Source organism: Gallus gallus, chromosome 1 (assembly GCF_016699485.2).
Source record: "Gallus gallus isolate bGalGal1 chromosome 1, bGalGal1.mat.broiler.GRCg7b, whole genome shotgun sequence".
NCBI classification, from domain to species: domain Eukaryota; kingdom Metazoa; phylum Chordata; class Aves; order Galliformes; family Phasianidae; genus Gallus; species Gallus gallus.
Window position 1 is genome coordinate 114,416,542 of NC_052532.1, and position 26,008 is coordinate 114,442,549.

Consider the following 26,008-nt stretch of genomic DNA (forward strand, 5'->3'; position numbering starts at 1 on the left):
CCTTCTTGGCCGCAAGGGCACACTGCAGGCTCACGGCCAGCCTGCTGTCCGTCGGGACACCCAGGTCCTTCTCTGCAGAGCTCCTCTCCTGCAGGTCAGCCCCTAGCGCAAAAAATACGCAGCTGTGCTTTCTGTTTTGCTACAGGAATTAGAGAATAAGTTTCAAGACTGCCAAAAATTCATCCACTTCTTTGTTTCTTTGCAGCTCCATTTTCCAATGACATAAATACTGGGTGATACATAAATTACTGGGTGATTTTCAAATGGAACGTGTAGAGGTGCAATCTAAAGCCTGTTCTCTTTATTAAACAGTAAAGAAATTAAAAAAAAATAAAATAAGTTTTGTTACTTATTATATTATCTGATGCATTTTCTGAGGGCTGCTCTGAAAGTAATGCCTCTCATTGTATGGTGTTGGCCCATGACGTCAGAGGCAGATGTTGGTGGTGTGGCAGTAGGGGCCAAACCTTCCCACCGGTATTCCATGACGTTATTGCCGTGCGACAGATGGCAGCAGAGGGGCAGTCTGACACAATGGGTCTGACGTGGAAGTGCACGTGAAGCAGAGGTGTGTCACTGAACTCCTCCATGTGGAAAAAATGTCACCCACTGACATTCATCGACGCACACGGAGCACTGAAGACGACCAAGCAGTGGATGTGAGCACGGTGAGGTGGTGGGCAGTGGCAATAGCAACAGTAGGTCACCTCTGCGGGTGCAGATTGTTACAAGCACGGTATGCAGGCTCTTCTTCATCACTGGTGAAAAGGCATAGCTCATGGTGGGGACAGTTTTGTAGCTGAGAATGGGAAGAGGTTTCAAGAGGGATTACAGCTCGACTATGTGGAACCATTTTCAAAGTGAGTTAAAGCAGGATCTCTTTCCAAAAGTCGGGCAGCCTGTATCTGGATGGCATAGATGTTGGCATTAAGGGGCTGCATGGCCCTGGGCAGCTGGGAGCAAGTCTGAGCCTTGCTGCCACTGGGCGCACGCACTCACACAAACAGGTGTGCACATGTGCATGCGTGCAGACACGCACACGCACGCACGCACGACTGCCCTAGTGACAGAAGATACAGAGAAGACAGTGTTACTGAGTGCTTTCTCTGTCTCTGTCTATACTGCTGGAGGCTGTCCTGAGGAGCCCTGTACCCCTGAGGCCCCAGAGGAAGTCGGGATCAAGGAGGAGTTTGCCTCAGTTGTTGAGGACTGGGTTAAGGAGCAATTAAGCAACCTAGACATCCATGGTCCTGATGTGATGCACCTGTGGGTGCTGAGGGAGCTGGCAGAAGTCATTGCTAGGCCACTCTCCGACATCTTTGGTAAGTTGCGGGGAACAAGATACTATAGACTGATCAGCCTCACCTCCATCCCTGGAAAGGTGATGGAAAAACTTATCCTTGGCACTGCCTCTAGGCATATCAAGGATAAGAGGGTCATTAGGGGCAGTCAGCATGGCTGCACCAAGGGGAAGTCATGCTTGACCAACTTGATAGCTTTTTATGAAGAGGTAACCAGGTGGATAGATGATGGTAAGGCAGTGGATGTGGTCTATCTTGATTTTAGTAGAGCATTTGACACCATCTCCCACGGCATCCCCGCAGCTAAACTGAGGAAGTGTGGTCTGGATGATTGAGCAGTGAGGTGGCCTGTGAACCCGCTGAAGGAAAGAAGCCAGAGAGCTGTGGTCAGTGGGACAGAGTGAGTCTAGCTGGAGACTTGTACCTAGTGGAGTTCCTCAAGGGTTGGTACTGGGACCAGTACTATTCAATATATTCATCAGCGATTTGGGTGAGGGAGTAGAGTGCACCGTTAGCAAGCTTGCTGATGACACAAAACTGGGAGAAGTGGCTGACATGCTAGAAGGCTGTGCTGCCACCCAGCAAGACCTAGACAGGCTGGAGAGTTGGGCACAGAGAAATTAAATGAAATACAGCAAGGGCAAGCGTAGAGACTTGTATCTGGGCAAGAACAACACCAGGCACCAGTACAGGTTGGGGACGGAGCTGTTGGAGAGCAGCCGAGGGAAAAGGGACCCGGGGGTTCTGGTGGACAGCAGGGTGACCATGAGCCAGCACTGCAAGAAGGCCAATGGCATCCTGGGGTGTATGAGAAGGGGTGTGGTTAGTAGGCCGAAAAAGGTTCTCCTCCCCCTCTACTCTGCCCTGGTGAGACCGCATCTGCAGTATTACGTCCAGTTCTGGGCCCCTCCATTCAAGGACAGGGAACTGCTTGAGAGAATCCAGCGCAGAGCCACAAAGATGATGAAGGGACTGGAGCATCTCCCTTTCAAGGAAAGGCTGACGGAGCTGGGTCTCTTTAGCTTGGAGGAGACTGAGAAGTGGCCTCATTAACATTTATAAATATGCAAAGGGTGTGCATCAGAAGGATGGAGCCAGGCTCTTCTCAGTGACATCCAGTGATAGGACAAGGGGTAATGGCTGCAAGCTGGAACATAGGAGGTTCCACAAAAATATGAGAAGAAACTTCTTCATGGTGAAGGTAACAGAACACTGCAACGGGCTGCCCAGAGAGATTGTGGAGTCTCCTTCTCTGGAGACATTCAAAACCTGCCTGGACACATTCCTGAGTGACCTGATCAAGGCATTCCGGCTAAAGCGGGAGGATTGGACAACATGATCTTTCAAGGCTCCTTCCAAACCCTGACATTTGGTGATTCTGTGATTCTGGAACTGGTATGGAGAAGAGACAGCAGCTATTACAATGAAGACTTAAAAATATATATATACCCTTTTCCCTACTTAGCCAGGATTCTGGCATTTATTTTTTCAAGATAAATAATACAATTTTTATTAGCTCATCTGTCCTTCTCTCTTCTCTTTCTCTTCTTTTCTTTTCTCTTCATTTCTCTTCTCTTCTCTTCTCTTCTCTTCTCTTCTCTTCTCTTCTCTTCTCTTCTCTTCTCTTCTCTTCTCTTCTCTTCTCTTCTCTTCTCTTCTCTTCTCTTCTCTTCTCTTCTCTTCTCTTCTCTTCTCTTCTCTTCTCTTCTCTTCTCTTCTCTTCTCTCCTCTCCTCTCCTCTCCTCTCCTCTCCTCTCCTCTCCTCTCCTCTCCTCTCCTCTCCTCTCCTCTCCTCTCCTCTCCTCTCCTCTCCTCTCCTCTCCTCTCCTCTCCTCTCCTCTCCTCTCCTCTCCTCTCCTCTCCATCTCTTCTCCATCTCCTCTCATATCCTCCACTACCCTCTCCCTCTCCCTTCCCTTCCATTAACTCTCCCTCTCCCTTCCCTTCCCTCCCCTCCCCTCCCCTCCCCTCCCCTTCCCTTCGCTTCCCTTCCCTTCCCTTCCCTTCCCTTCCCTTCCCTTCCCTTCCCTTCCCTTCCCTTCCCTTCCCTTCCCTTCCCTTCCCTTCCCTTCCCTTCCCTTCCTTTCCCTTCCCTTCCCTTCTTTTTCTTTCCTTCTTTCCTTTCCCCTCTCTTCTCTTCCCCTCTCTTCCCCTCTCTTCTCTTCTCTTCTCTTCTCCTCTCTTCTCTTCTCTTCTCTTCTCTTCTCTTCTCTTCTCTTCTCTTCTCTTCTCTTCTCTTCTCTTCTCTTCTCTTCTCTTCTCTTCTCTTCTCTTCTCTTCTCTTCTCTTCTCTTCTCTTCTCTTCTCTTCTCTTCTCTTCTCTTCTCTTCTCTTCTCTTCTCTTCTCTTCTCTTCTCTTCTCTCTCTTTTCCTTGCTTTGCTTTGCTTTGCTTTGCTTTGCTTTGCTTTGCTTTTCCTTTCTTTCTTCTCCCTGCTGCACCACTGATGAAAAAACTCTCATATTCTCCTCCATGTCTTGCTAGAAAAAGGAGAGTCTCAAGTCATGACTGAGTGATTTTCAACTCAAACAGACTTTGAGAGGAAAAAAGAAAAGCTGCTTCCTCCCAGGAACCCTCTGGCAGGGGCAAGCTACAACTGGGACAGCAACAATAGCAAAGGCAGGAGTGCCAATACCTGTCTGTGGGCTCAACGCCTGTGGAAGAAGCTGTCAACTGTGATGTCTGTGTGACAGCGGGTGAGGATGGCCACCGCCTGGCACAGGAATGGCGTGTTCGTGCTGTGCTGCAGGGACGACATGCAGCTGCGCAGGATGTAGATGATCGGTGAAAGATCAAGCTGAAAGAAGAAGGGGAGAAAGAATGACTTGCTGCATCCTTGACTCTGCAGGACCTAATCATGGACATTCAGCACATGAACGGTGCCTGCTCCCTTGACATGCCGCCAAGGCCTAAGCCTACATTTCACACCGGTCACCCTGTCCAAGCCCTGGCTCTGCGCTCAGGCTGTGCTTCTTTAGCACAAGAGGCAAACGGCACAAGGTGTAGTGCAACAGCCAACAAAAGTCCAAGGCTCGTGGAAGAAAGTCTCTTACATCCCGACAGATGTCCTTTCCATGCATCTGCAGAAAGGTGATCATCCACTTCCCAGCAGCACGCACACGCATTCCTTTGGCCTTCCGGAAGGTGTCCTTGATGGCCATCATGAAATCTATGGTGTGTTCCAGGGAGAAGCTTCTGCATACAATCTGCAGAGAAATGACAAGCAGGAGAGATCCCATCACTGCTCTGCAGCAGCTCTTCCAAACATAAAGCAGTCTTGAGGGCATTCTTAGTTCAGCAGCTTGCCAGTCATTCAGGTGGCAATCACAACGCTCCTGCTGTCCTTACTGTGCTGTTTATACATAAGGTGGTTGAGCCTTCTCTCAGCTTCTCCACCCACGCTGTTTGCTTACATGCAAAGCCTACCTCCCAGCAGCCACAGTCACACGCGCACACACACAGTCGCGCACACACACAGTCACACACACACGTGTCATAGAATCAGCTCCTTGCGTGGGGTGCCTTAAGGTCAGACGTAGCTCAGTGCCTCCTGCTACTTGCTGAGAAAAGTGTTCTCAGGGTGACAGCTCATTCTGGAAACGGTGTGAGAGGCTGTGGGGAGCAGAGGGACGTGCAAAAGCCTACGCACTGAGATCGCACCACCCCTTTTTGGGTCCACTTACCCGCGCGATTTTGGACGAGGTCTGGAGCTGACAGACGGTGCTGCGGTCATTCAGCCCCTCACACAGGCTCCCGATGTCTCCTGTCTGGATGACTCTGTTGGTCGCCTTGGCTGGAAAGAGCACAGGGAGAAAAGGGAAGTCATGCTTCTGGAAACGGAACCGCTTTCCACAGGGGAGAGACAGAGGCCAGGGTGGAGAGGAGAAGAGAGCTGCGCACGGTGCCTCTCCCTCCTGTAAACTGGGCCCAGCCCGTGGAGTTCTGGTAGTGCTGCGGAGGAGAGCAGAGGGCTGGTGCACGCCCGCTCTACTCACCTTGGATTCGGAGAAGGGAGCTCAGACAGGTGACAGCCAACTGGCGGGAGGTGGGCATGGGGTCACACGTCAGAGGCACCAGCAATCCCACCAAGGAGCCAAAGTGCTTGCAGGCATCTCCTCTCTGCAGGGATGAGAGGCAGGAAAAAAGCTGTAGGCAGCCCCAGCTCTCCCTACCTTCTCCCGCCTGTGCCTTCCCCACGGGGTGGGTGTCACAGCATGCACAGCTGAGTGGAGCGAGCTCAGGGGCACTGGGGAGGGAGCAGGGGCATGTGGTGGGGCTCTTTACTCACTCCACGCTCTTCACAAACAGCCAGCAGCTGGGAGCAGGTCTGCAGGGCCCTCTTGCGCTCCCACGTGTTGCCTGACGTCATTGATCTCTGCAGGACGTGGGACAGAGCATCCGTATCACTGCGGACATCTTTTCTTTCCCTTCATGCCATCCCTCTCCCAGTCCCTCATTTCCCAGCACTTTCCCTCAGGGCCTGCCCTGTGGCTCCACGCAGCCCCCCACCTCGCTGAGCACCGGCACTGCTGCCCCTGCTCTCTGCAGACACTCCGGCCTCCTAACCCAGGAGCTTTTCCTTGGCTGTGGCCTGCCAGGGGCTGGCTCCTGCCTTTCCCCTTGCAGGGCCCATTTCTCTGCCCATTTCTGAGCTTGCAGTGAGCTGGCATGTCAGCAAGAGGTCCCCTCTCGTTGTCCTCTCAGTCCCCAGACCTCTGTCTCTGCTATTGACAGGCACCATGCTTGCTTCCTCCCTTGACCCACATGTACTCACATGGACTATGTTCTGAAAGAAGCCACTGGTGGTCTCTGTCTCGAGCAGGACCACCATGAGCCGGCCCAGAGCTTTCAGTGATGTTTGCAGAAGCTGAAAGCAGAAGAGGGGATTGAGCTGTGGCACCATGGTTGCTGCCAGAGCATAGGTTGTGTGTGCCGAGGAAGGGCTCCAACCGAGAGGTGGCTGTGAAAGTCACGGCAGGTTACCTGCAGGTACTGAGCTGCTTGCTGGGACTTCCTGATCTTCAGCATCATCTCCGCTGAAGGGTGCGTCACAATAATCTTGCAGCACAAAATCAGCATGTCACACATGTCTTTGCTTCCTAAGGAAGGCTTCAGCTTGCTGACAGGACAAAAAAAAAGGAAGAGAAAGCAGACAGGGCCTTTAGCAGTGCTCTCCAGGCTGGTTCAGACAACATCAGAGTTTCTTCTAACGGAACAGCTGCAAAGCCAACATCCCCAGCCTGAGCTGCTGAGCACTGTCTTCAGTTCCAGCATCACCCACCTCCTCCTCGGCATCAGTGAACCACCTCCTGCTCTGAAGGGAAGGAGACACCAGGTCTCCCTTCTCTTCCCTGCCAGGGGACGGGAGCACCAGGGCCTTTCTCCCTCCCAGAACCTCAGCTTCGCTGGGCACAGCAGCCCAGCCATCTCTCCTGTAGAAGTGACTCCCTACCCCCTGCCCCCTCCAGGCCTTCGGGAGCTACCCAGAAGGGGATCCACCATCCTGCCTTACAACCCCAGAGGCTCCCACCCTTACCTCAACTGCTCCAGGGCCAGAACCACCTTGAGGGGCACTGGGGAGACTGGGGTGCCCAAGCAATACTTCTTCAGCAAGTCCTGCAAGTCCCAGAGAGACACGGTCAAAGTGGGCAAGGGGCAGAGCGAGAGTTCTTCCGCCAGACCCACAGGCAGACACAACTGCCACACACCAGCCCCATCACTCGCGCATTTCCCACGGAGGCAGTGCAGGATGCAGCAGCTGCACAGCTGGTGGACCTCGCCTGCTGCCCAGCCGCTGCCTGCCAGCACCCAAGGTCCCCACCAGCTGGAGACGTGTGGCTGAGGGACACCCGTATGGCTCTGGGGAATTGAGCCTTGTAGCACAGCCCAAAACTCCGCTGCAGACAGCCCTGGCTCTGGGCACTCACCGTCAGGATCTCCAGCAGCTTGCCCTTCAAGGAGGGGTTAAAGCAGGCAGAGTCACCCGCTGCTTGGAAGGCAGAGCTGAAGTCCATGATGCTCTGCAGCAGCGCAAGCGTGTTCTGCAGGTCCTGAGGCCCAAGAGAGAAGAACATTCTTTCAACTGCGGGAAGGGCCAAGGGCTGCAAGGGGAACACGTGGGGGCAACGCTAAGGGAAGGGCTTGCATCTTCATCTGAGCACAAACCAGTCCCCGAGGGACTTTTGGAAAGAGAAGGCCCATCTCAGCATCCGCCCACGTGGAGGGGCTGCAGCTGGGTGCTCAGACAGCCTGGCACGCTACGAGCTCTCACCCGGCAGCTGCAGCTGTAGAGCAGCAGGATGTTGCCCACGATGTCTCCCTCCAGGCGGGCAAGCAGCTGTTCCTTGGAGGCACGCAGTGCCAAGCTGCCATGGGCACGGATGAGAGCGCTGCGGGTGGCCTGAGCTCTTCTACTGTCCAGCTCCATCTGTGTGGGAAGAAATGCCTTGAGACACTCGCTCAGCAGCCCCCCGGTGCCCCACGATGCACCTGGGCTCCCAAGTGAAAATAAGGCAGCAGAAAGCCAAGATGGAAATGCGTAACGCTTCACCTTCTTGCGTCTGGAAATCCTTCCCTTCTGGCCTCTGCACAGCCTGGACGCAAATGTGGTGAGCGTGTCCAGGACTGTGTGGAAGTTGCTCTCAGCAGCATGGCTGAGAAGAGAGATCATTCCCTGCACAAAAGAACAAGGGGCAGTTGGCGCAGGCCCGAACCTACTGGTACGGCCAGCCACAGTGGCCGGGCTGGTCCTCGCCTGAGGGAAACAGCAGCAGTGAGGAGATCCAAAGGCCCGGAGCAGGGCCACGAGAAGCCCTCTGCCCCAGGGACAGAGCAGGGATGCTGGCAGAAGCTGGCTGGGAGGAGACCTCACCTGGGCCTCAGAAGGCTCCTCTGCATTTGCTTCCTCCAGGTGTTGCAGGAGCTTCCCTTGGATGTGGAGGACTTCCTTACAAGCTCCCAGCACTGTCCCCAGAGCCTTGTACAGGAAGGACTGCATGGGAAGGGAAGAGAAGGGATGGGAAGGGAAGGGAAGGAAGAAGCTGAGATGTGGCAGCAGCCTGACCTGCTGGGAGAGGGCCAGGTGGGAAGGACCCACGCTCCCTGGGAGACGCTGAGAGCAGGTGCAGGGCCGAGCTTTAGCCACCCCCAGGCAGTTTGCAGGGAAAGGCCCTCTGGGGGGCACGGGCCAGGGAAGCAGCGTGAGCGGCCCGTGTGAGCAGAGCACCACTTGCAGCCCCTGCGCCAGTTGGGCACCTGCGGCTGCACCGCTGGGTAGAGCCGGGGGGAACCCACCTTTTCTCCAGAGCTGCTGGGAGAGCTGCTCAGCCACCGGCTCAGCTCGCAGCTCAGGCCCTTGGTCCAGGCCTCATCCTCCATGGTAGCCAGTGACGCCCTCAGGAACTGTTGGAGAAGAGGAGAAGCCAATGTTTCCTTGCCCTTTGCCTCTTCCCACATTCCCACATCGCCGCAGTCTTCTGGGGAGAGGTGACTGGAACAGCAGTCCCTCTCCCAGCTCCCCCCAGCAGTCCCTCTCCCAGCTCCCCCCAGCAGTCCTTCCCTTATAGCCGCCTGCTGCTCTTCTCCTAGGACCCCCCTTGGGCTTGGGACAAAGAGGAAGAGGCAGCACCACAAAGGCATGCGGCCGCTCCACAGCAGCATTTGAGAGGCTGTTCCTGTCCCGTATGGGAACGGGGCTCCTTGAGACAGGCAGACACTTCTCTGCACCGTGCCTTCTGGCAATGCTGTACCTCTAGGAGGCGCTGCTCCCACTCTGCAGAGTCCGGGAAGCTCTCATCTTTCCCTGCACAGCAACAAGAAGCAAAAGACCCTTGCTTGGGATCAAGCCACAAAGGAAGAGCTGCTGCAAACCTGGTTTGCCTGGGCACTCGGCACTGCCAAACTGGGACCTGCACACCCTACGCAATGGCCTGTCCCTCCCCACAAACACTGTCCCAGCAGGAACACAGAACTGCTCCAAGACTGCTATCTGAGGGGACGTGAAGGGCCCATCTGTGCCCTGGAATGGGCAGATCCCCAGGGGGAAAGGTCCCCGGGCCTCAGCGCTGTCTCCCTGGAATGGGAACAGCAGCAGAGCAAGTGCTGGGCTGCAGGCAATGCTTCCCCTCTGCCACGCTGCAGAGCTCCATTTTCACTCCCCCCCCCTTCCCTGCCTCCGCCCCTCCCTCCCCACCAGCACTTTACCTTTGAGGCACTGCAGCAGCAGGGGGATCTCAGCAGCCCACATGGCCCCCACAGCTCTGTGGATTTTGCCGTGGAGGTTCAGCATGAGGAGCAAGGCAGCGGCCTGGAGTTCGCTGCCTGCAAAAGGGCTCCCTGCCACCACCTGAGTGAGAGCAAGGAGAAGCAGGGTCACTTCTGCAGCAAGAGCAGCAGCTTCTCCCAGGAGGGAAGCGCAGCTTGGCTCTGCCCTGGCAGGCAAGGAGCAGCCAGCAACTTTGCCCGTGGTGCTGCAAGCCCGGGAAGAGAATGGCATCCCCATGGGTGAGGCAGGTGCTGGCGTGCTCGGCCATGCTGCTTCCTCCTCGGGGCTCACGGCACCGGCCTCTGGAGCATCTACTCACCAGCAGGCGTGCCAGCAGTGTCTGGGGAGTCAGCAGTGGGCCTGTGGGGAGAATGAAGTGCTGAGTGAGATGACGAGACACGCTGTGCTCCCCCACGTGCACCTCCGCTGTCCATTCTTGGTGCCGTCACGGGTCAACAGAGCTCACTGGGGGAGTTTCTGCTCCTACCTTGAAACATGGAGCTGAGGAAATGGGGATCCAGGTCTTCTATCTCCCGCACCATCAGGTCCCCTCTCTCAGCCAGTGCTTGGACACAGCGAGAGACTGGGATCAGCATGCCGGTGTACTGGGCTGGCACCACGTACAGCAGCAGCCGGGGCCACAGGAGCTGTAGGGAACGAGGCGGTTGAGCGTGTCAGCATTCCTGCCTCCGCTCAGAGATGAAGAGGACTCTGTGAATTTCCCTGAGTCTTGTGTGTTTTAGAGCACATTGGAGGAGAGACCGGGGGTGTTGGAATGGGATGAGGAACACGTGGTGTGAAGGCAAGGAGTGGCAGCAGGTCAGATTGTGACTCACTTTGCTCATCCCGCTCGCAGAGACATCCAGTGACCCCAGGATGTCCATACACAGCTCTTGGAGAGCTCCTTCTTCCTGGGCTTCCTGGGCAGAAAGGTCTCCGGCTGCCTGCACAACAGTGTTGTTGGAACACCGGTTACTCTGAGTTCTCAGGAGCCTCTCAGGAGGCTCAGGTGTGGCCCCACCAGTGCTTCTGTGCCAGCCTCTGAGCAGCACGGGTCTTCCAAAGGAAGCTGCTGCCCGGTGTCCTTACCCTTCTTCCCGTGGTGCGGCTGAACTCACTGAAGATGTGCCCCACCACATCCCAGGCTGAGCAGCTCCGGGCGTTAGCACTGAGCACATCCTTGATGAAGTGCAGAATGGCCCTCCTCACCTGTCAGGAGTCAATTGTGGGTTTGATTTTCCTGCTCAGAAGGCAAAGGGAAGCCACGTGCTCACTGGGGCAGCCCTTTGGGCATGAGCAGAGACAACAAGAGCAGAGGAGAAGCCTTGGCTCCTCAGGTGAGGGCCAGGCCTTAGCACCAGGCCGTGCACTTTCCATGCACTGCACAGGGACCCGACCGCTCCACTCTGCCTGCTCTCCCCACAGGAGCCATCGCAACCATGTGGACAGTGCCCCAGCACCTCCCTGGGCACCCCAGCCCTGCCTGTGTTGGCAGCAGCATCACCACCCCGACAGCGCTTTCCTTTCCCAAATCAGCTCACCTGGATCCTGGGGTCGCTGCACAGACACTGCACAGCCTCCACAACCTGGGGCAGCTTCTCTGTCATCATGGGCTCTGCAAGAGATGCGCAGAAGCATGCATGGAGGCACAGCCCAGATGGCAAAAGGGATCCCTGGAAGTCCCGACCTGTGGTACTGACCATCAGAGCGAGCCAGAGCAGCGAGCAGACCCAGGGCTGCCACGCATCCAGCCTCCCTGTCAGCACCCAGCTGTGACTGCAGAAACTGGACCGTCTCCTCTGGGCAGATCCGGGCTGCGGGGAGGAAATCCCGCACTGTGTTAGCAAGAAACTCGCACCCATTCCGGAGGTTTGTGAGAGAGGTTTTGGCCAGGGCACCGCCAAGTATCGCCAAGGCTCCTCTCCTTACCCTGCAGCAGGATGCAGTGGGTCAGCTCTGCTCTGTTCGCCTCGCTTTGCTCCTTGGTGTCATCAGAGAGCTGTGGGAACAAGGTCCGTTGGAGAAAATTGTATCAGTATTGAGGATAGAAAAGAAACTTTGCTGCCAGCTCTCATCTCCCTTGGCACTCTCAGTGAGAGGACATGCAGACAAAACACAGCCTGACCCACAGCATCCCTGGGGGCACACACACGGCTCTGGAGCAGCCACGGGCATGCAGGAGCTAAGGCTGAGCAGCCGGCAGAGGCTCGGAGCTTTGCAGTCCTCCTGAGACTTAGCCAAGAGGGAAGCTGCTTTGGGCGCAAGGATAGGCTCCCCTTACCTGGTAGAACACGGCGCTGGTGATGGCCAGAAACTTGTCCTTAGGGATGACAGATGGAACTCCCTCTAAGGCCTCCAGGAAGACACTGAGGCTCTGCAAGAGACCAGGAGAGGAAGAAAGGGCTGAAGCCACCTCTAGCCACTTGGGAGCAGAGAAACTGATTCCCAATGGTTTGTCTGCTGGGAGAGCTCCCGCACAGGCGTTCTGCTCTGTCCCCGCCTCCCAGCAGCACCAAGAGAGTCCCTCTGCTCTCAACCGAGCCCTGTTTGGGCATCGGTTGCAGGCATTTCCCACCCAGCAGCCCTCTTCTCCCCCATCAGATGCAACTGGACGTGGTCCCCCTGGTTGTTAGCACAGAGCTCCTCAGGCACCAGAGCCCCACAGCGGTGGTGCTGGTGAAGCCTCTCAGCCCCAGGAGGTGGGCCCCGGTGACTCCTGGCTCCCTTCTGGCTCCTGTCCGGGTTGTTCCTTCCTTGACTGAAGAGCTCAGGAAGCCTCAGTCCTCCCTTGGACACCTATTCTGTCTTTCTCCAAGGGCTCCTGGCCTCCTCCCTGCGTCCCACTGACCCCTCGTGGCACTTGCACGAGCCCCACATCCACACTGAGCCCTGCAAAACGTCTCACCTTGGTCACCCTGCAGGTGTCTTGGACCTCCTGATATGGGTGCACGAGCCAGAGGAGCTGCTCCCAAACGTGCTCTCGGCACAGCTCTTCTCGAAGGAGGACAGCCATCATGGCAGCCACAGCCCCGAGGACCGCCTGTTTGTCCTGGAGAGGGATGGCAGAGGCCCAGCGTCAAAGACCGAAGGTCTGCCCTTCCTACAGGAGGGCTTTCTCTTTCCCTTCCCCTTTCCCATACCCCCGTGCCCAGTAGGAGGTGGGCTCTCTCTGGAGGGCAGGGAGCTTTTCCCCACACCTTCATCCCCAGCTATTCCTGCCACAATGTTGTGACATGGGGCTGCTTCCTGGCAGGGAGATCCAGCCCCAAAGCACAAAGCCAGTTTGGGGCCCTTTGCAGAGCCAGCCCGCTCCCTCTCATCACCCTTCTGCTCTCAGCCCGCTGGGCACAGACAGAGCTGCCGACACGGATGTCCCCGCTGCCATCCCGGGCTGGGAATGCAGCACTGCTCACCTTTTCCTCCTTGCAGTCCTGCCAGTTCCTCAGCACAGAGAAGAAGAGCTGGGAAAGATTCTGGTGGATCTGTTCGATCTCCATGGCAGGCCAGGGGCATTGCTTTCCAGAGCACAAGTGAACCTTGACTCCTTCCAGCCACTGTTTCACAACTGAAAAAAAAACAAAACAAAAAACAAATGAATAATTCATTAAAAAAAATAAAATTGGAAAAAAAAAAAAAAAAAGAAGGAAAAAAAAAAGGATGAGAGATTGAGAGAAAAGGGAACCTGTGAGAATCTGCAGCAGGGCGAGGTGCAAGGACTGCCCCAAGCCCCTCCTGCTCTGGGCCGGCACTCACCAGCACAAGCAATGCGCAGGGTCCGGCCGCCTCTCACCCAGCCCACCACACTGCGCAGGCCGGCCAGCATCAGCCACACGAAGGGGATGCACTGTGGAGCTGCAGAAGGGAAGGAGAAGGCCATGGTCAGAGCCCCGGCAGCGAGGGAGGAGGGGCTGCAGCCCTGCATCCCCCAGCTCAACGCAGATCACGCGCAGAGGGGAGAGACCCCTTCAGGAGGCTGAGGGCACTCTACCGTAGCTGGTGAACAGTTTGCCCAGGGTGAGGAGCACAAACTCCTTGGACATCTCCCCCACGGCCTTCAGGTGGCCCTGGAGCTCGGCCATCACCAAGCTGAAGTGAGTCCGGGCCAGAGCCACCAGGACATCGCTGGCAGCCATCCTCACGCTGTCAGGCACGCCCTGAAAAAGAGTGACTGGTGACACGCGGCACAGGAGACTGCCTGAGGCCTTCCCTTGGAAGGGCTAAGCCCCTGCTGTCCGCCAGCAGAACACCAGCGCGGGCAGGCGGCTCCCTTTGCCGCCTTTGGGAGTGACCCCTCACCTGGGCTGCCGTCAGGTCCTGGGACACCTCAGCCAGCAGCCGGTTCACCACTCCGCACGGCGGGCGGCTGTCACCTTCCCGCAGGACGTGCTCCAGCTCGCAGTACGCCTGCGCTCGGTCACCCTGGGGACAGGGATCAGTCCCGTTTTGCCTTGCCCTTGTTCCCGGGGAGCCGCCCGCTGCCACCCATCGCTATGCCGATGTGCTGCCAGGGCCTGGCACCCACAGGGCCGTGGCACTGGGGCAGGGCAAGGGCTGATGGTTGGATGTCCCCATCTCACCTCCTTGTCTTGCAGGCGCTGCAGCAGCAAAGTCACGGCACAGGCGGGGACAGGGCTTGCCACCCTGCCTCTGGCCCTGCGACGTGTACCTCTGGGCACGCAGCCCACACAGGCAAAGAGACCTGGAAGGAAAGAGCAGAGCAGCTGCCACTGGTGTTGCTTGGAGCCAGGGCCGAGCATCCGGCCAGCTCAGGGAGGAACCCAGCCCCTCCCACAGCGTGGGGTGGGCTGTGCCGGCACATGTGTGGTCGGCAGGGAGAGGGGAGAGAGCCTTCCCCTTGCTGAGATACCGGGGAAACCACGGTGGGCGGCTGCACTCAGCAGAGCAAGGACAGTGCTAATGGCATGCCCTAAACAGGCGTTGGTGGCACACGTGCTCGGGCAGCATCATGGTGTCCAGAGAGGTGGAGGGACCTCACCTCGAAGGGCTCTCAGCCGCTCCATCACTGCAGGAAATCTCCAGGTAGACACAATGCTCTCTCTGGGTCCTCTTCCTGCGCCTCTCGCAAGAGACTGAGCCACCGCTCCCACCGCTGCCACAGGGGTGGAAGAGGCAGTCACTGTGACATCACAGCGAGGAGTGTCACCTCACAGAGAATGACGTGCCCTGGGCTAGGGACCAGCCAGCATGCAGGGCAACCTTGCAGGCCCCAGAACACAGCACGTTTTTGTGACGCACTCAGCTCTGGGGTGGACACGTTCTGTGCTGGATCAGGGAATCACCTCAGGTGATGGGGTGAGGGAGAGCCCCTGCCAGGCAGCAGCTGCCAGGTGCCATTGCTCAGCATTGTCTTAGTGACTGGGGACTCCATACAAGGAGGCACTGCAGCCCCCATTTGCTGCCCAGACAACCTCTCCAGAGAGCTTTGCTGCCTTGTGGGGGCACGTGTCAGAGACGTTAAGGAGACTCCACCACATGTGATCAAACAAGACCACCGTCCACTTGCTGTCATTCAAGTAGGGTCATGGGAGGATGCCATGAGAAAATGGCAGAACATCAGAAAGGGACTTTGCATCCCTTGGAAAGACGCTAAAGGGATTGGGAGAGCCAGGAGTGTTCCCCTCTGTCCTCCTGAGCTCCCAGGAGGGTTCTCCTCTGTCCTCCTGACTGGTGACTGGGTCCCAGAAGGAAGGAGGAGGACAGAGGAGGTACATTACTGGCTGAGGGGATGGTGTCGGGATCGAGGTTTTGTGTACCCTGATCTTGGGCACGCCTTTGAGAGACCGGGTGTGAGCATGAGACGGAATGCGACTGAGTAGCTGGGGCCAAAGTGCTCTGGTGAGCAAGCTGGCTGGGCTGCTTACCAGAGCGTTAAACAAGACTTGATGGAGGAAGGGGGTGGAGTTCCTTGTGACAGAGAAGGGCCTGGGAATGCTGTCTTTTTTAGTAAACTGTGTAGAAAAACCTCCCAGTTGTCCAGTAGGATTCCGGTAGTTGCGAGGACTCTTCAGAGAAAATAACATTGCCAAGAGCCCGGCTTAAACCTTCCTGCATCCCTCTAGAGATACCTGCACCCTCTGCTTCCCTACAGTGCCCGTATAGCAATGCACACCACATGGGGAATAAACAAAAAGAACTAGAGATCCGTGCGTGCTTACAAGGATGTGATCTCATTGCAATCCCAGAGACATGGTGGGACAGCTCACACAAGTGGCATGCTGTTGTGGGTGGCAAGGCAAGGTGAGGTGGGGGACTTGCTCTTTATGTGAGAAACTGCTAGAATGCATTGAGCTCCACTGTGGGAGGGGGGGGTGGGGGGGGGGGATGATGAAGAAGTGGATAGCTTGTGGGTAAGAATTAAGGGGCGGGCTAACATAGGTGACACTGTTGTGGGTGTGTGCTACAGGCCACCTGATTAGGAGGAGGTTGGGATGCAGCAATCATGAGGTAGTGGCGTTCAAGATCTTGTGTGGAAGAATCAAAGCAATAAGTAGGAGTGCTACCCTGGACTTCAGGAGAGCCTACTTGAAGGTATCCCACGGGCTAGTGTGTTAGAAGGTAAGGGGGCCCCTGAGAGCTCATTGGCCCTTTAACTCCGCTTCTTCCGAGCTTAAGATCAGTTGTGGAAGACAAAACTGTTTTGTTTTTTTTTTTTTGGCTCAAAGTTTGCTTTGTGAGGCCTTTCTTGTGATAAGACTCTAACTGACAACCGTGAATTATCTAGGGGGGGCAAGTGGTGGGCGTCACCGCGCCACAATACTTCTGCTTATGACTGTAAAGATAAGCAGAAGGACCAGCAGTCTTGTTCAGGGGGTGTGGCTTGAAAGAGCTGACCACTGCAAAAGGTGATAATGCTCGCGCGTGGCAACGCAGGCTCCACTCCCTGCTGGCTTATGTGTTGGGGCAGGTGTGCAATGCTAACAGAGAGAAAAGAAGAAGAAGACCAAAATCTGAGAAACTGGGGATAAAAGGCCCTCACTAAACTAAGGACTGGGGAGAAGAACTGCCAAAGAAAAGAAATCTTTGACAGAGTGTCATGGTTTTATGATTTTTGTTATCACTATTCCACATCATAACATCATGAAAAGCATGGGGAATTAAAGAGTTAATGGGACTGACAAGGGTTCTGTGGACTGACAACTTTCCGGATACCTGGTTCTCAGAAGAGAGCAAGAACTACATACCCCAGAGGACTTTGCGTTCAGAGGGGAAGATAAGACCCCCAGGTCACAGGACTTGCTCTCTTTCTCTCACTGCCTGGCAGTGTGCGGTTGTGCTCCCCAGCTGTTTCACCTTCAATTCCGAGCAAGGCCTTTGGTTTTGGACTCTCTCTCATTTTATTTGATTTATTAGTCTCAATTCCAATTATATTGTACTATATTGTGTTATCTTGCATTCTGATCTCATATTTAGTAAAATTTACTTTATATGAAAACAACTGTATTCCTTAGATGGTTGCCACTGTTCTGTCTTTGGACCCAGCTCCCATCTCCCTACACACTCCCTTTCCCTTTTTGAGCCGGTGGGCCGGCGGGCCTGCTGTTTCCCTGTCACAGACACGGATGGATCTAGATAACTCCGTGACATGGAGGAATTCCCCGAGAGGGGAAGAAACCTCTTTGGAAGAACCCCCCGGGGCCTGCTTGCTGCAAAGCTTCCTGGCTTTCTCCCATCCCCCACAGTGATTGGAGGAGATCCTGAGATCAGTGGACATACTTTTATCCACTGCTCTGGATACCCTCTCCAAGCAATTGGAAGAGAAGAAGGCTATCGGGCGCAGTCAACATGGATCTACCAAGGGAAGTCATGCTTAACCAACCCGACAGTGGATGTTGTGTGCCTTGACTTCAGCAAGGCATTTGACACCGTATTTCACACCATTCTCTTTATGAAACTTAGAAAGTGTGGGGTTAGATGAGTGGATGATGGGTGAATTGACAACTGGTTGACTGGCGGAGCTCAGAAGGTTGCCATCAGTGGTGTGGAGTCTGGTTGGAGGCCTGTGACCACTGGTGTTCCCCGGGGGTTGGTACTGGATCCGATCTTGTTCAACATCTTCATCAGTGACCTAGGTGAAGGGATGGAGTCCACCCTCAGCGAGTTTGCTGAGGATACAGAGCTGGGAGGAGTGGCTGACACACTGGAAGGCTTTGCTACCATTCAACCAGACCTGGACAGACTGGAGATGTGGGTAGAGAGGAACCTGATGAGATTTCACAAGAGCAAGTGCAGAGTCTTGCGCCTGGGGAGGAATAACCACGTGCATCAGTACAGGTTAGGGGATGACCTGCTGGAGATAAGCTCTGCAGAGAAGGACCTGGGTGTTCTGATGGACAACAGGTTGGCCATGAGCCAGCACTGGTTCCCGAAACATCAGAACCATGCTCACATACATATAACTAGGTGATCTTCAAAGTTTCTTCCAACCCAGACCGTTGTATAATATTTGTAGTGTATGTTTTGTTAGATGGATGTGGGCTGTCTGAACAATCAGATTAAAGCTGCAAGCGTAAGTGCTCATAAGACAATTGATGAAGTACTTGATGGAAATTTCTTTAAATAATACAGCTCTTTTAATTTTGTTTTTGTTTTAAAATTAATATAGTAGCGTAAGTGTAGAGAGACATTTGCTAGTTAGTGTAAATTTTCACTGTGATCATACATGCTTTTCTCTCTCACATGCCCTGCCTGTGCTTCCCTCCCCTGTAATCCTTACAAGCCTTCAAGTAAGCTCTGTGGCAACTCAGTCACAGAAAACATGATTGTGATCTTCCAAGGCACTCAGAGTGTTCCCAGAGTCCTGTTTTTTTTTTTTGTTTGTTTATTTGTTTGTTTTTTTGCCACAGGGCAGGCTTGCTTCTGGTTTCCCTAAAGAAAGTGATAATATTTCCATTGTCTCAAACACGATCCATAGGCAGAGCTTCTCTTAAGTGTACACTATTCTATGATTCTATGATCTCGAGGGAGGTGGGAGGCAAATGGATGAGGCCAGGCTCTTCTCGATGGTGTGTAGCGATAGCACAAGGAGTAACGGTCTAAAACTTGTACGTAGAAAGCTCTGTACTGACACGCAGACGAACTTCTTTGTGGTAAGGGTGATGGAGCACTGAAACAGGAGAGGTTGTGGAGTCTCCTCCTACAGAGATATTCAAGATGCATCTGGACAGCTAGCTGTGCGACCTGCCACAGGGTTCCGGCTTTAGCAGAGGAGTTAGACTCAGTGCTGTCTTGAGGTCTTTTCCAGCCCCCGTGTTTCTGTGATTTCCTCATTACCCTTTGCCTGCAGTCACCCACAGTCCCCAGGCGCATCCCAGCAACTGCCAACTGGAATGAAAGCCGGTAACTGGTGGCCATCTGTATTGTGTCCCTCCTTCTGGTTTACGAGTTGTGTCTCTCTGGCACCGTGGGCCCCTTCTGACACAGTGGGCTGTCCCTGTGCTCAGAGGCAGTCCTTCTCCTCCGGCAGCCACAGAGTGCCATGGCCCTTGCTCAGCTTCAGGCAGTGCCACGGCACAGCTCTGAAATAGACTTGGGCAGGAAAGTTCTGTGCTGCAGAACACTGTGGCAAGCCTTCTGTATTGTGGTGGGGTTGTCCCCTGCTGCTGTTCCCCTCTGGCATTACTGTGAAGTTCTATTTGGATAATGACAAAAGCTGTGGGGCTGCTCACACCCTGTACCCTTCTGGTACAGGGAGGCCTCCAGCACCCACAGGCCGCAAGCATTGCTCACTGGTTCTCTTCTGGTATGACAGCACTGTCTGCCTATTACTGCTGCTAAGACCTTCCTTTTGCCGTGGAAAAGGGATTGCCTCTGCTAAATCCATCCCATGCAATTAGCACGTGGTTCTTGTGGTTTCTTTCTCATACAATCTCAGAATCATAGAGGTTGGAAGGAATCTCTGGAGATCATTGAGACCAACACCCCTGCTAAAAGCAGTTCCCTACAGGAGGCTGAGCAGAAAAGCGTCCTGGATCACCCCCCTCAAGATGCTGGCCCCACTCTTTTTAACATGCCCCGGGATACCATTGGCCTTCTTGGCCGCAAGGGCACACTGCAGGCTCACGGCCAGCCTGCTGTCCGTCGGGACACCCAGGTCCTTCTCTGCAGAGCTCCTCTCCTGCAGGTCAGCCCCTAGCGCAAAAAATACGCAGCTGTGCTTTCTGTTTTGCTACAGGAATTAGAGAATAAGTTTCAAGACTGCCAAAAATTCATCCACTTCTTTGTTTCTTTGCAGCTCCATTTTCCAATGACATAAATACTGGGTGATACATAAATTACTGGGTGATTTTCAAATGGAACGTGTAGAGCTGCAATCTAAAGCCTGTTCTCTTTATTAAACAGTAAAGAAATTAAAAAAAAATAAAATAAGTTTTGTTACTTATTATATTATCTGATGCATTTTCTGAGGGCTGCTCTGAAAGTAATGCCTCTCATTGTATGGTGTTGGCCCATGACGTCAGAGGCAGATGTTGGTGGTGTGGCAGTAGGGGCCAAACCTTCCCACCGGTATTCCATGACGTTATTGCCGTGCGACAGATGGCAGCAGAGGGGCAGTCTGACACAATGGGTCTGACGTGGAAGTGCACGTGAAGCAGAGGTGTGTCACTGAACTCCTCCATGTGGAAAAAATATCACCCACTGACATTCATCGACGCACACGGAGCACTGAAGACGACCAAGCAGTGGATGTGAGCACGGTGAGGTGGTGGGCAGTGGCAACAGCAACAGTAGGTCACCTCTGCGGGTGCAGATTGTTACAAGCACGGTATGCAGGCTCTTCTTCATCACTGGTGAAAAGGCATAGCTCATGGTGGGGACAGTTTTGTAGCTGAGAATGGGAAGAGGTTTCAAGAGGGATTACAGCTCGACTATGTGGAACCATTTTCAAAGTGAGTTAAAGCAGGATCTCTTTCCAAAAGTCGGGCAGCCTGTATCTGGATGGCACAGATGTTGGCATTAAGGGGCTGCATGGCCCTGGGCAGCTGGGAGCAAGTCTGAGCCTTGCTGCCACTGGGCGCACGCACTCACACAAACAGGTGTGCACATGTGCATGCGTGCAGACACGCACACACACACACGCACGACTGCCCTCGTGACAGAAGATACAGAGAAGACAGTGTTACTGAGTGCTTTCTCTGTCTCTGTCTATACTGCTGGAGGCTGTCCTGAGGAGCCCTGTACCCCTGAGGCCCCAGAGGAAGTCGGGATCAAGGAGGAGTTTGCCTCAGTTGTTGAGGACTGGGTTAAGGAGCAATTAAGCAACCTAGACATCCATGGTCCTGATGTGATGCACCTGTGGGTGCTGAGGGAGCTGGCAGAAGTCATTGCTAGGCCACTCTCCGACATCTTTGGTAAGTTGCGGGGAACAAGATACTATAGACTGATCAGCCTCACCTCCATCCCTGGAAAGGTGATGGAAAAACTTATCCTTGGCACTGCCTCTAGGCATATCAAGGATAAGAGGGTCATTAGGGGCAGTCAGCATGGCTGCACCAAGGGGAAGTCATGCTTGACCAACTTGGTAGCTTTTTATGAAGAGGTAACCAGGTGGATAGATGATGGTAAGGCAGTGGATGTGGTCTATCTTGATTTTAGTAGAGCATTTGACACCGTCTCCCACGGCATCCCCGCAGCTAAACTGAGGAAGTGTGGTCTGGATGATTGAGCAGTGAGGTGGCCTGTGAACCCGCTGAAGGAAAGAAGCCAGAGAGCTGTGGTCAGTGGGACAGAGTGAGTCTAGCTGGAGACTTGTACCTAGTGGAGTTCCTCAAGGGTTGGTACTGGCACCAGTACTATTCAATATATTCATCAGCGATTTGGGTGAGGGAGTAGAGTGCACCGTTAGCAAGCTTGCTGATGACACAAAACTGGGAGAAGTGGCTGACATGCTAGAAGGCTGTGCTGCCACCCAGCAAGACCTAGACAGGCTGGAGAGTTGGGCACAGAGAAATTAAATGAAATACAGCAAGGGCAAGCGTAGAGACTTGTATCTGGGCAAGAACAACACCAGGCACCAGTACAGGTTGGGGACGGAGCTGTTGGAGAGCAGCCGAGGGAAAAGGGACCCGGGGGTTCTGGTGGACAGCAGGGTGACCATGAGCCAGCACTGCAAGAAGGCCAATGGCATCCTGGGGTGTATGAGAAGGGGTGTGGTTAGTAGGCCGAAAAAGGTTCTCCTCCCCCTCTACTCTGCCCTGGTGAGACCGCATCTGCAGTATTACGTCCAGTTCTGGGCCCCTCCATTCAAGGACAGGGAACTGCTTGAGAGAATCCAGCGCAGAGCCACAAAGATGATGAAGGGACTGGAGCATCTCCCTTTCAAGGAAAGGCTGAGGGAGCTTGAAGAATGAGAACAGGACCCTGCGGTTTTAGAGGGAAGGGTCTCACAGCAAGGAAAGGGAAAGTAGCTTCACAAAGTAGAAATAAGAGGCAAATAGAGATATTTTATGTAGAGTGTTAGAAAACAAGGGATTCTAAGTACTTTCACAGACACTAGGTCTGGAATAATAAGAGGGATGAAGGCCATAAGGATAAGGACTGGAGAGCAGCTCAAAAACATTTTTCAGGGAGGTGATTAGATGTCTACAGGGCATGCTGAAACCGGTTTGGGGGATGCCCCCCCCTTTGGGGTCAGAAGTTTGCAGCAAGGAAGTCTACGAGCCTTTGTGAGAAAGACTTTGAGCCTTCATCACACACGCAAGGCGGGGAGGCACTGCATGCTAATGGGCTCTCAGGAATGTAATGAGTATTTATCCAAATTCCTGTCAACTGTTGATTATGTGTTAGTTCAACTTATATCTATAGCACAATTTCTCCTGACAGTGTGCAAGTTAGGTGGAGCGATCCCCCTTGCACCAGGGTGTATGCTCGTCACCAATAAACACATGCCTTCTCTATATCCTTACTGGCTATAAGGCCTGATTTCTGCACGTCAACTCAGCTGCCTAAGGGAGCATCGCCTTTGGCAGTCCCAACGAGGGAGTTAACCTTAGGGAATGTCAAAATCAAATTTATGATGCACACCAATGATGTGAACACCTTGGGGTGATGTTCAAGAAACTGAATAGCTACTTTAACGAGGCAGAAAACATATTCCTTGAGAAAGGGAGGGTGTCATTCCTAATTTCTCCCACAGAGTGGCTTCTGGAGAAAAAGAGAAGAAAAGTCTAATTGTTAATTGTCTCCACAAGATGATTTCTGGAGTACTGGGACAGTAACAAGGCAGGGTCCAAATACCAGATTAGGCTGAAGGCCAGTGCTGTTATCACAGCTCTTCCAGGCCGAAAACAAAAACAAGCAAACAAAACAAAGCAAAACAAAAAAACAAGAAATCACAAGTGAAAAATCCAAAAGCAGCCATTCACAAGCCATTAGGTTTCACATACAGAAAGAGAAGGAGCACACCACAGAGCGGACAACATAACAAATAAACCACTATCAAGAATGAACAGTTCAACATTGCAACTAGCAACAGCACAAGCTTGCAAAGGAACAGCTAAACAAATACAACAGCATTACATTCAGTCTAGCACAGTATGATGAAATCCATTGTTATCTTGAACTCCCCATGTCCCTATGTTGGTGCATACAAGGACCATGGTGGATTGACCTTTGCTCATCCAGTCATTGATACACTCCTGGCTGGGGGAAACAATCAAAAGAGCATAAGCTAGAAGAAGCTCAAAGTCAGTTCAGTAAGTCAAAGGGAAAACAAAAACAAAACAAAATAAAAAAGAAGTGATGCAAAGGCAATCTCTTGCTGCCTACCAGCAGATTGATGCCCAGCCTGTATCCAAGCAACTGCTACATTGAAAAAACTCCCCCCACTTCCTTCTCAGTTTTACTGTCAAATATGATGCTAAATGCTATGTCTTTGGTCAGTTCAGATCAGCTCTTCCTGCTATGTCCCCTTCCAACCTCTTTTCCACTTCCTGGGGGAACAGAGTGAGAAGCAAAGGAGTTCTTGGCATTATAGAAGAACTGTTCAGCAACAGCTAAAATACTGGTTTATTATCAACACTGTTTTGGTCACAGATCTAAAATACAGCAACATACAATCTGTTAGAAAGAAAATTAACTCCACGCCAACCAGACCCAGTGCAGTAATGTTACCTGAAATTTTCTGTTAATTGGCCTCTCTCTAAAGGGTCCTTCTTTTTTTTTTTTCCTTCAAATTTGAGAACAATCTTTTATAAGTATGTAAGTCCTTGTTGAAGGTGAGTTTTTCAGTGAAAACAAATAAGTGGATGCCATTTTCTCCCCACATAATCAGCATCTTGTAGGTAATTTAATTGCATTGAAGACAGGAGGTCAAATTTAGGTGACCAGAAGTAAAACTGTGGCATGCCCATGAGAAGAGAAACTACTGGCAAGTGATGCAGTGAAATTATCATTATAGCTACCAAGGAACAGCCAACAAATGCAGGATCATATGAGCCATATTGGCAAAATTATTCAAGACAAGATCAGGTTAAGGCAGAAAAATAATCAAGGATAGCAAAGAGAGAAGAGAGAATTAATAGCCCTTAGGTGAATAACGTTAACTGGGGGTGGGGAGGCAAAAAACTGTAAAAACAAAACTTGCAAACCTCCAGCACAGCAGGTTCAGGAAAGCAGACTATCAAGGTATTCAATATATTTAATGATGAAATAAGGTTTGAAGAATAAGGCAAAGTAAGGGTAATTGCATAATAATTAGTTGATCAATAAAAAAAGCAGAATATTAAGAGGCAGAGGAAGGAAAACCAAATTATTAGGAAAAGTTTTAAAACAGAATAAAATCAGGGTTTGAACCATAGACAAGAAAATTATTATAGGAGCACAGTCCATCTCAAGGAGTAAAAAGACTATTTGGTTGAGAATGTTTCAAAATAAATGTACTTCAGAAACGAATAGGTGACAGAAAAAAGGAAGATGGAAGTTCTAGCTGTTAATCTGGATTTTCTTCTAACATGCTGCTGTCCTGAGTTTTGTCAATATTAGATATAAGGAAACTCACTGAAGCATGGATAATTTATGTCTATCAACTTGGTTTTCATGGTATTCTTGACTATACCAGCTACTGTAACATACATATTTCTGCTTATTTTTAAGAGCAAAGATAGGCATTGTACAGTTGCAAGGTGAATTAACAGCTTCCTTGTTATGAATATGTATTTCAGTGCCCTTTAAGGAGTGATCAAAAGCAACTGAGATCATATCCTTCCATTTTCTTTTTCATTAAAGATGTCTCATACACATCAGCCCAGGCAGTAGAATATAAAAAAGTCCATTGAAAAAGCATAAATCACTTCTGAAAGCTTATTATCTAGTCAGAAATGTATCCTGGTATGCTTCATTATGGGACAGTGTTTGATCCTTATTCTTCTATCTGAGTAACTACTTCAATAAGCAATTCCATTCACCTGCCTTAGAATCTTATTTTGCTGTGCTCTGGACTCACTTGTGAGCCTAACTGCTTACCACTAATAGAAGAAGATTTAACATTTGAACTCACCTGCTAAACATGCATCCAACTCCTTAACTTTTGCCTCTTCAAAAACTGTGAAATAACTTTCAGAAATTCCACACAGTAAAGCCAGCAGGAAGGAAAAAAATCAAGAACATGGGATCAATCAAAGAATTCAGAGCTAGAATTTTGTTTTAAAGATAAATTGAGCAATATTTAAATTGATCTTCAACTAAGCAATAAAATTGTATTCAAGCAGTTTGGCTAGAGAGATACCAACAGAAGACTTAGCTAATTCTGACATATAGGAAAAAATGACAGGGAAAGAGATTATAACAGACTTGGATAAGTCTGATGGACTATGGCTCTAAGCCTTCCCTTACGGTTCATGTTAGGAGCTCCAGGTGGGATGAGAACAGGTTATCTGGGATTAATTGGTCTATAATGATACTCTTTAGTTAAATCACCTTTCGTAGCTGCTAACTACACCACTGAGACAAAAGTCTCGTTTGAGATGTCAAGAAACTCCAAACCAAAGAGTTGCAAACATTTCTTTAGCTTCTTATGGATGATCTGGATGCTTTCAGGCAACACCGTATTGTCCTGATCTGTGCAGCTGCTACTGCCTGGGTATCTAAAGTATAGTCTCCAGGGACTATTGTTGGAAAGATGCATCCTTCATAACAGTTACCAGGGTGTTATGACAGACTTCTTTTCAAACTCCATTACTTTTTCCTTTCAACTTAGAAAGATCCCAGGAGGAATTATTATCTTCAGCATCTCAAAGTTGGACAGTAGTGTTTCTGGAGATCCTGATTAGAATATATTATGGTCATTAACTGAAGAGTCTTAATATTCATTTTATTTCACTTACTTTCTGAGGAAAATAGGTAAGGAAGATTTAATGATAATAAAAAGAATACTTACAGAAATAATAAAGCATAATCCTTTAGTATATGATATCTATTCATTATCAAGA

General features: G+C 51.9%; 1 protein-coding gene across 3 annotated transcripts in view; it reads right to left on the bottom strand.

Annotated features, from left to right (window-relative positions):
- Positions 1–3,671: 3,671 nt before the first annotated feature.
- Positions 3,672–26,008, bottom strand: part of LOC101748044 (maestro heat-like repeat-containing protein family member 2B) — a 50,253-nt gene continuing 27,916 nt past the window's right edge. For 2 of the 3 annotated variants that reach the window (XM_040649734.1, XM_046903152.1), the window contains 31 exons: positions 25,078–25,133; positions 14,141–14,262; positions 13,860–13,982; positions 13,552–13,717; positions 13,317–13,415; positions 12,977–13,128; positions 12,469–12,612; positions 11,845–11,937; positions 11,493–11,562; positions 11,264–11,377; positions 11,105–11,178; positions 10,653–10,772; positions 10,400–10,507; positions 10,051–10,210; positions 9,883–9,923; positions 9,503–9,644; positions 9,049–9,101; positions 8,594–8,701; positions 8,172–8,291; positions 7,851–7,973; positions 7,572–7,727; positions 7,228–7,350; positions 6,837–6,916; positions 6,284–6,419; positions 6,075–6,167; positions 5,589–5,675; positions 5,296–5,419; positions 4,984–5,093; positions 4,354–4,506; positions 3,936–4,097; positions 3,672–3,780 (listed from right to left, as the gene is read on the bottom strand). In XM_040649734.1, the coding sequence (XP_040505668.1) occupies positions 3,948–4,097; positions 4,354–4,506; positions 4,984–5,093; positions 5,296–5,419; positions 5,589–5,675; positions 6,075–6,167; positions 6,284–6,419; positions 6,837–6,916; positions 7,228–7,350; positions 7,572–7,727; positions 7,851–7,973; positions 8,172–8,291; positions 8,594–8,701; positions 9,049–9,101; positions 9,503–9,644; positions 9,883–9,923; positions 10,051–10,210; positions 10,400–10,507; positions 10,653–10,772; positions 11,105–11,178; positions 11,264–11,377; positions 11,493–11,562; positions 11,845–11,937; positions 12,469–12,612; positions 12,977–13,128; positions 13,317–13,415; positions 13,552–13,717; positions 13,860–13,982; positions 14,141–14,262; positions 25,078–25,133 (3,400 nt within the window). In that variant the 3' untranslated portion in view covers positions 3,672–3,780; positions 3,936–3,947. Of the gene's footprint in view, positions 3,781–3,935; positions 4,098–4,353; positions 4,507–4,983; positions 5,094–5,295; positions 5,420–5,588; positions 5,676–6,074; positions 6,168–6,283; positions 6,420–6,836; positions 6,917–7,227; positions 7,351–7,571; positions 7,728–7,850; positions 7,974–8,171; positions 8,292–8,593; positions 8,702–9,048; positions 9,102–9,502; positions 9,645–9,882; positions 9,924–10,050; positions 10,211–10,399; positions 10,508–10,652; positions 10,773–11,104; positions 11,179–11,263; positions 11,378–11,492; positions 11,563–11,844; positions 11,938–12,468; positions 12,613–12,976; positions 13,129–13,316; positions 13,416–13,551; positions 13,718–13,859; positions 13,983–14,140; positions 14,263–14,559; positions 15,252–25,077; positions 25,134–26,008 lie in introns of those variants that run through there. The other variant, XM_040649736.1, reaches the window with a different exon arrangement.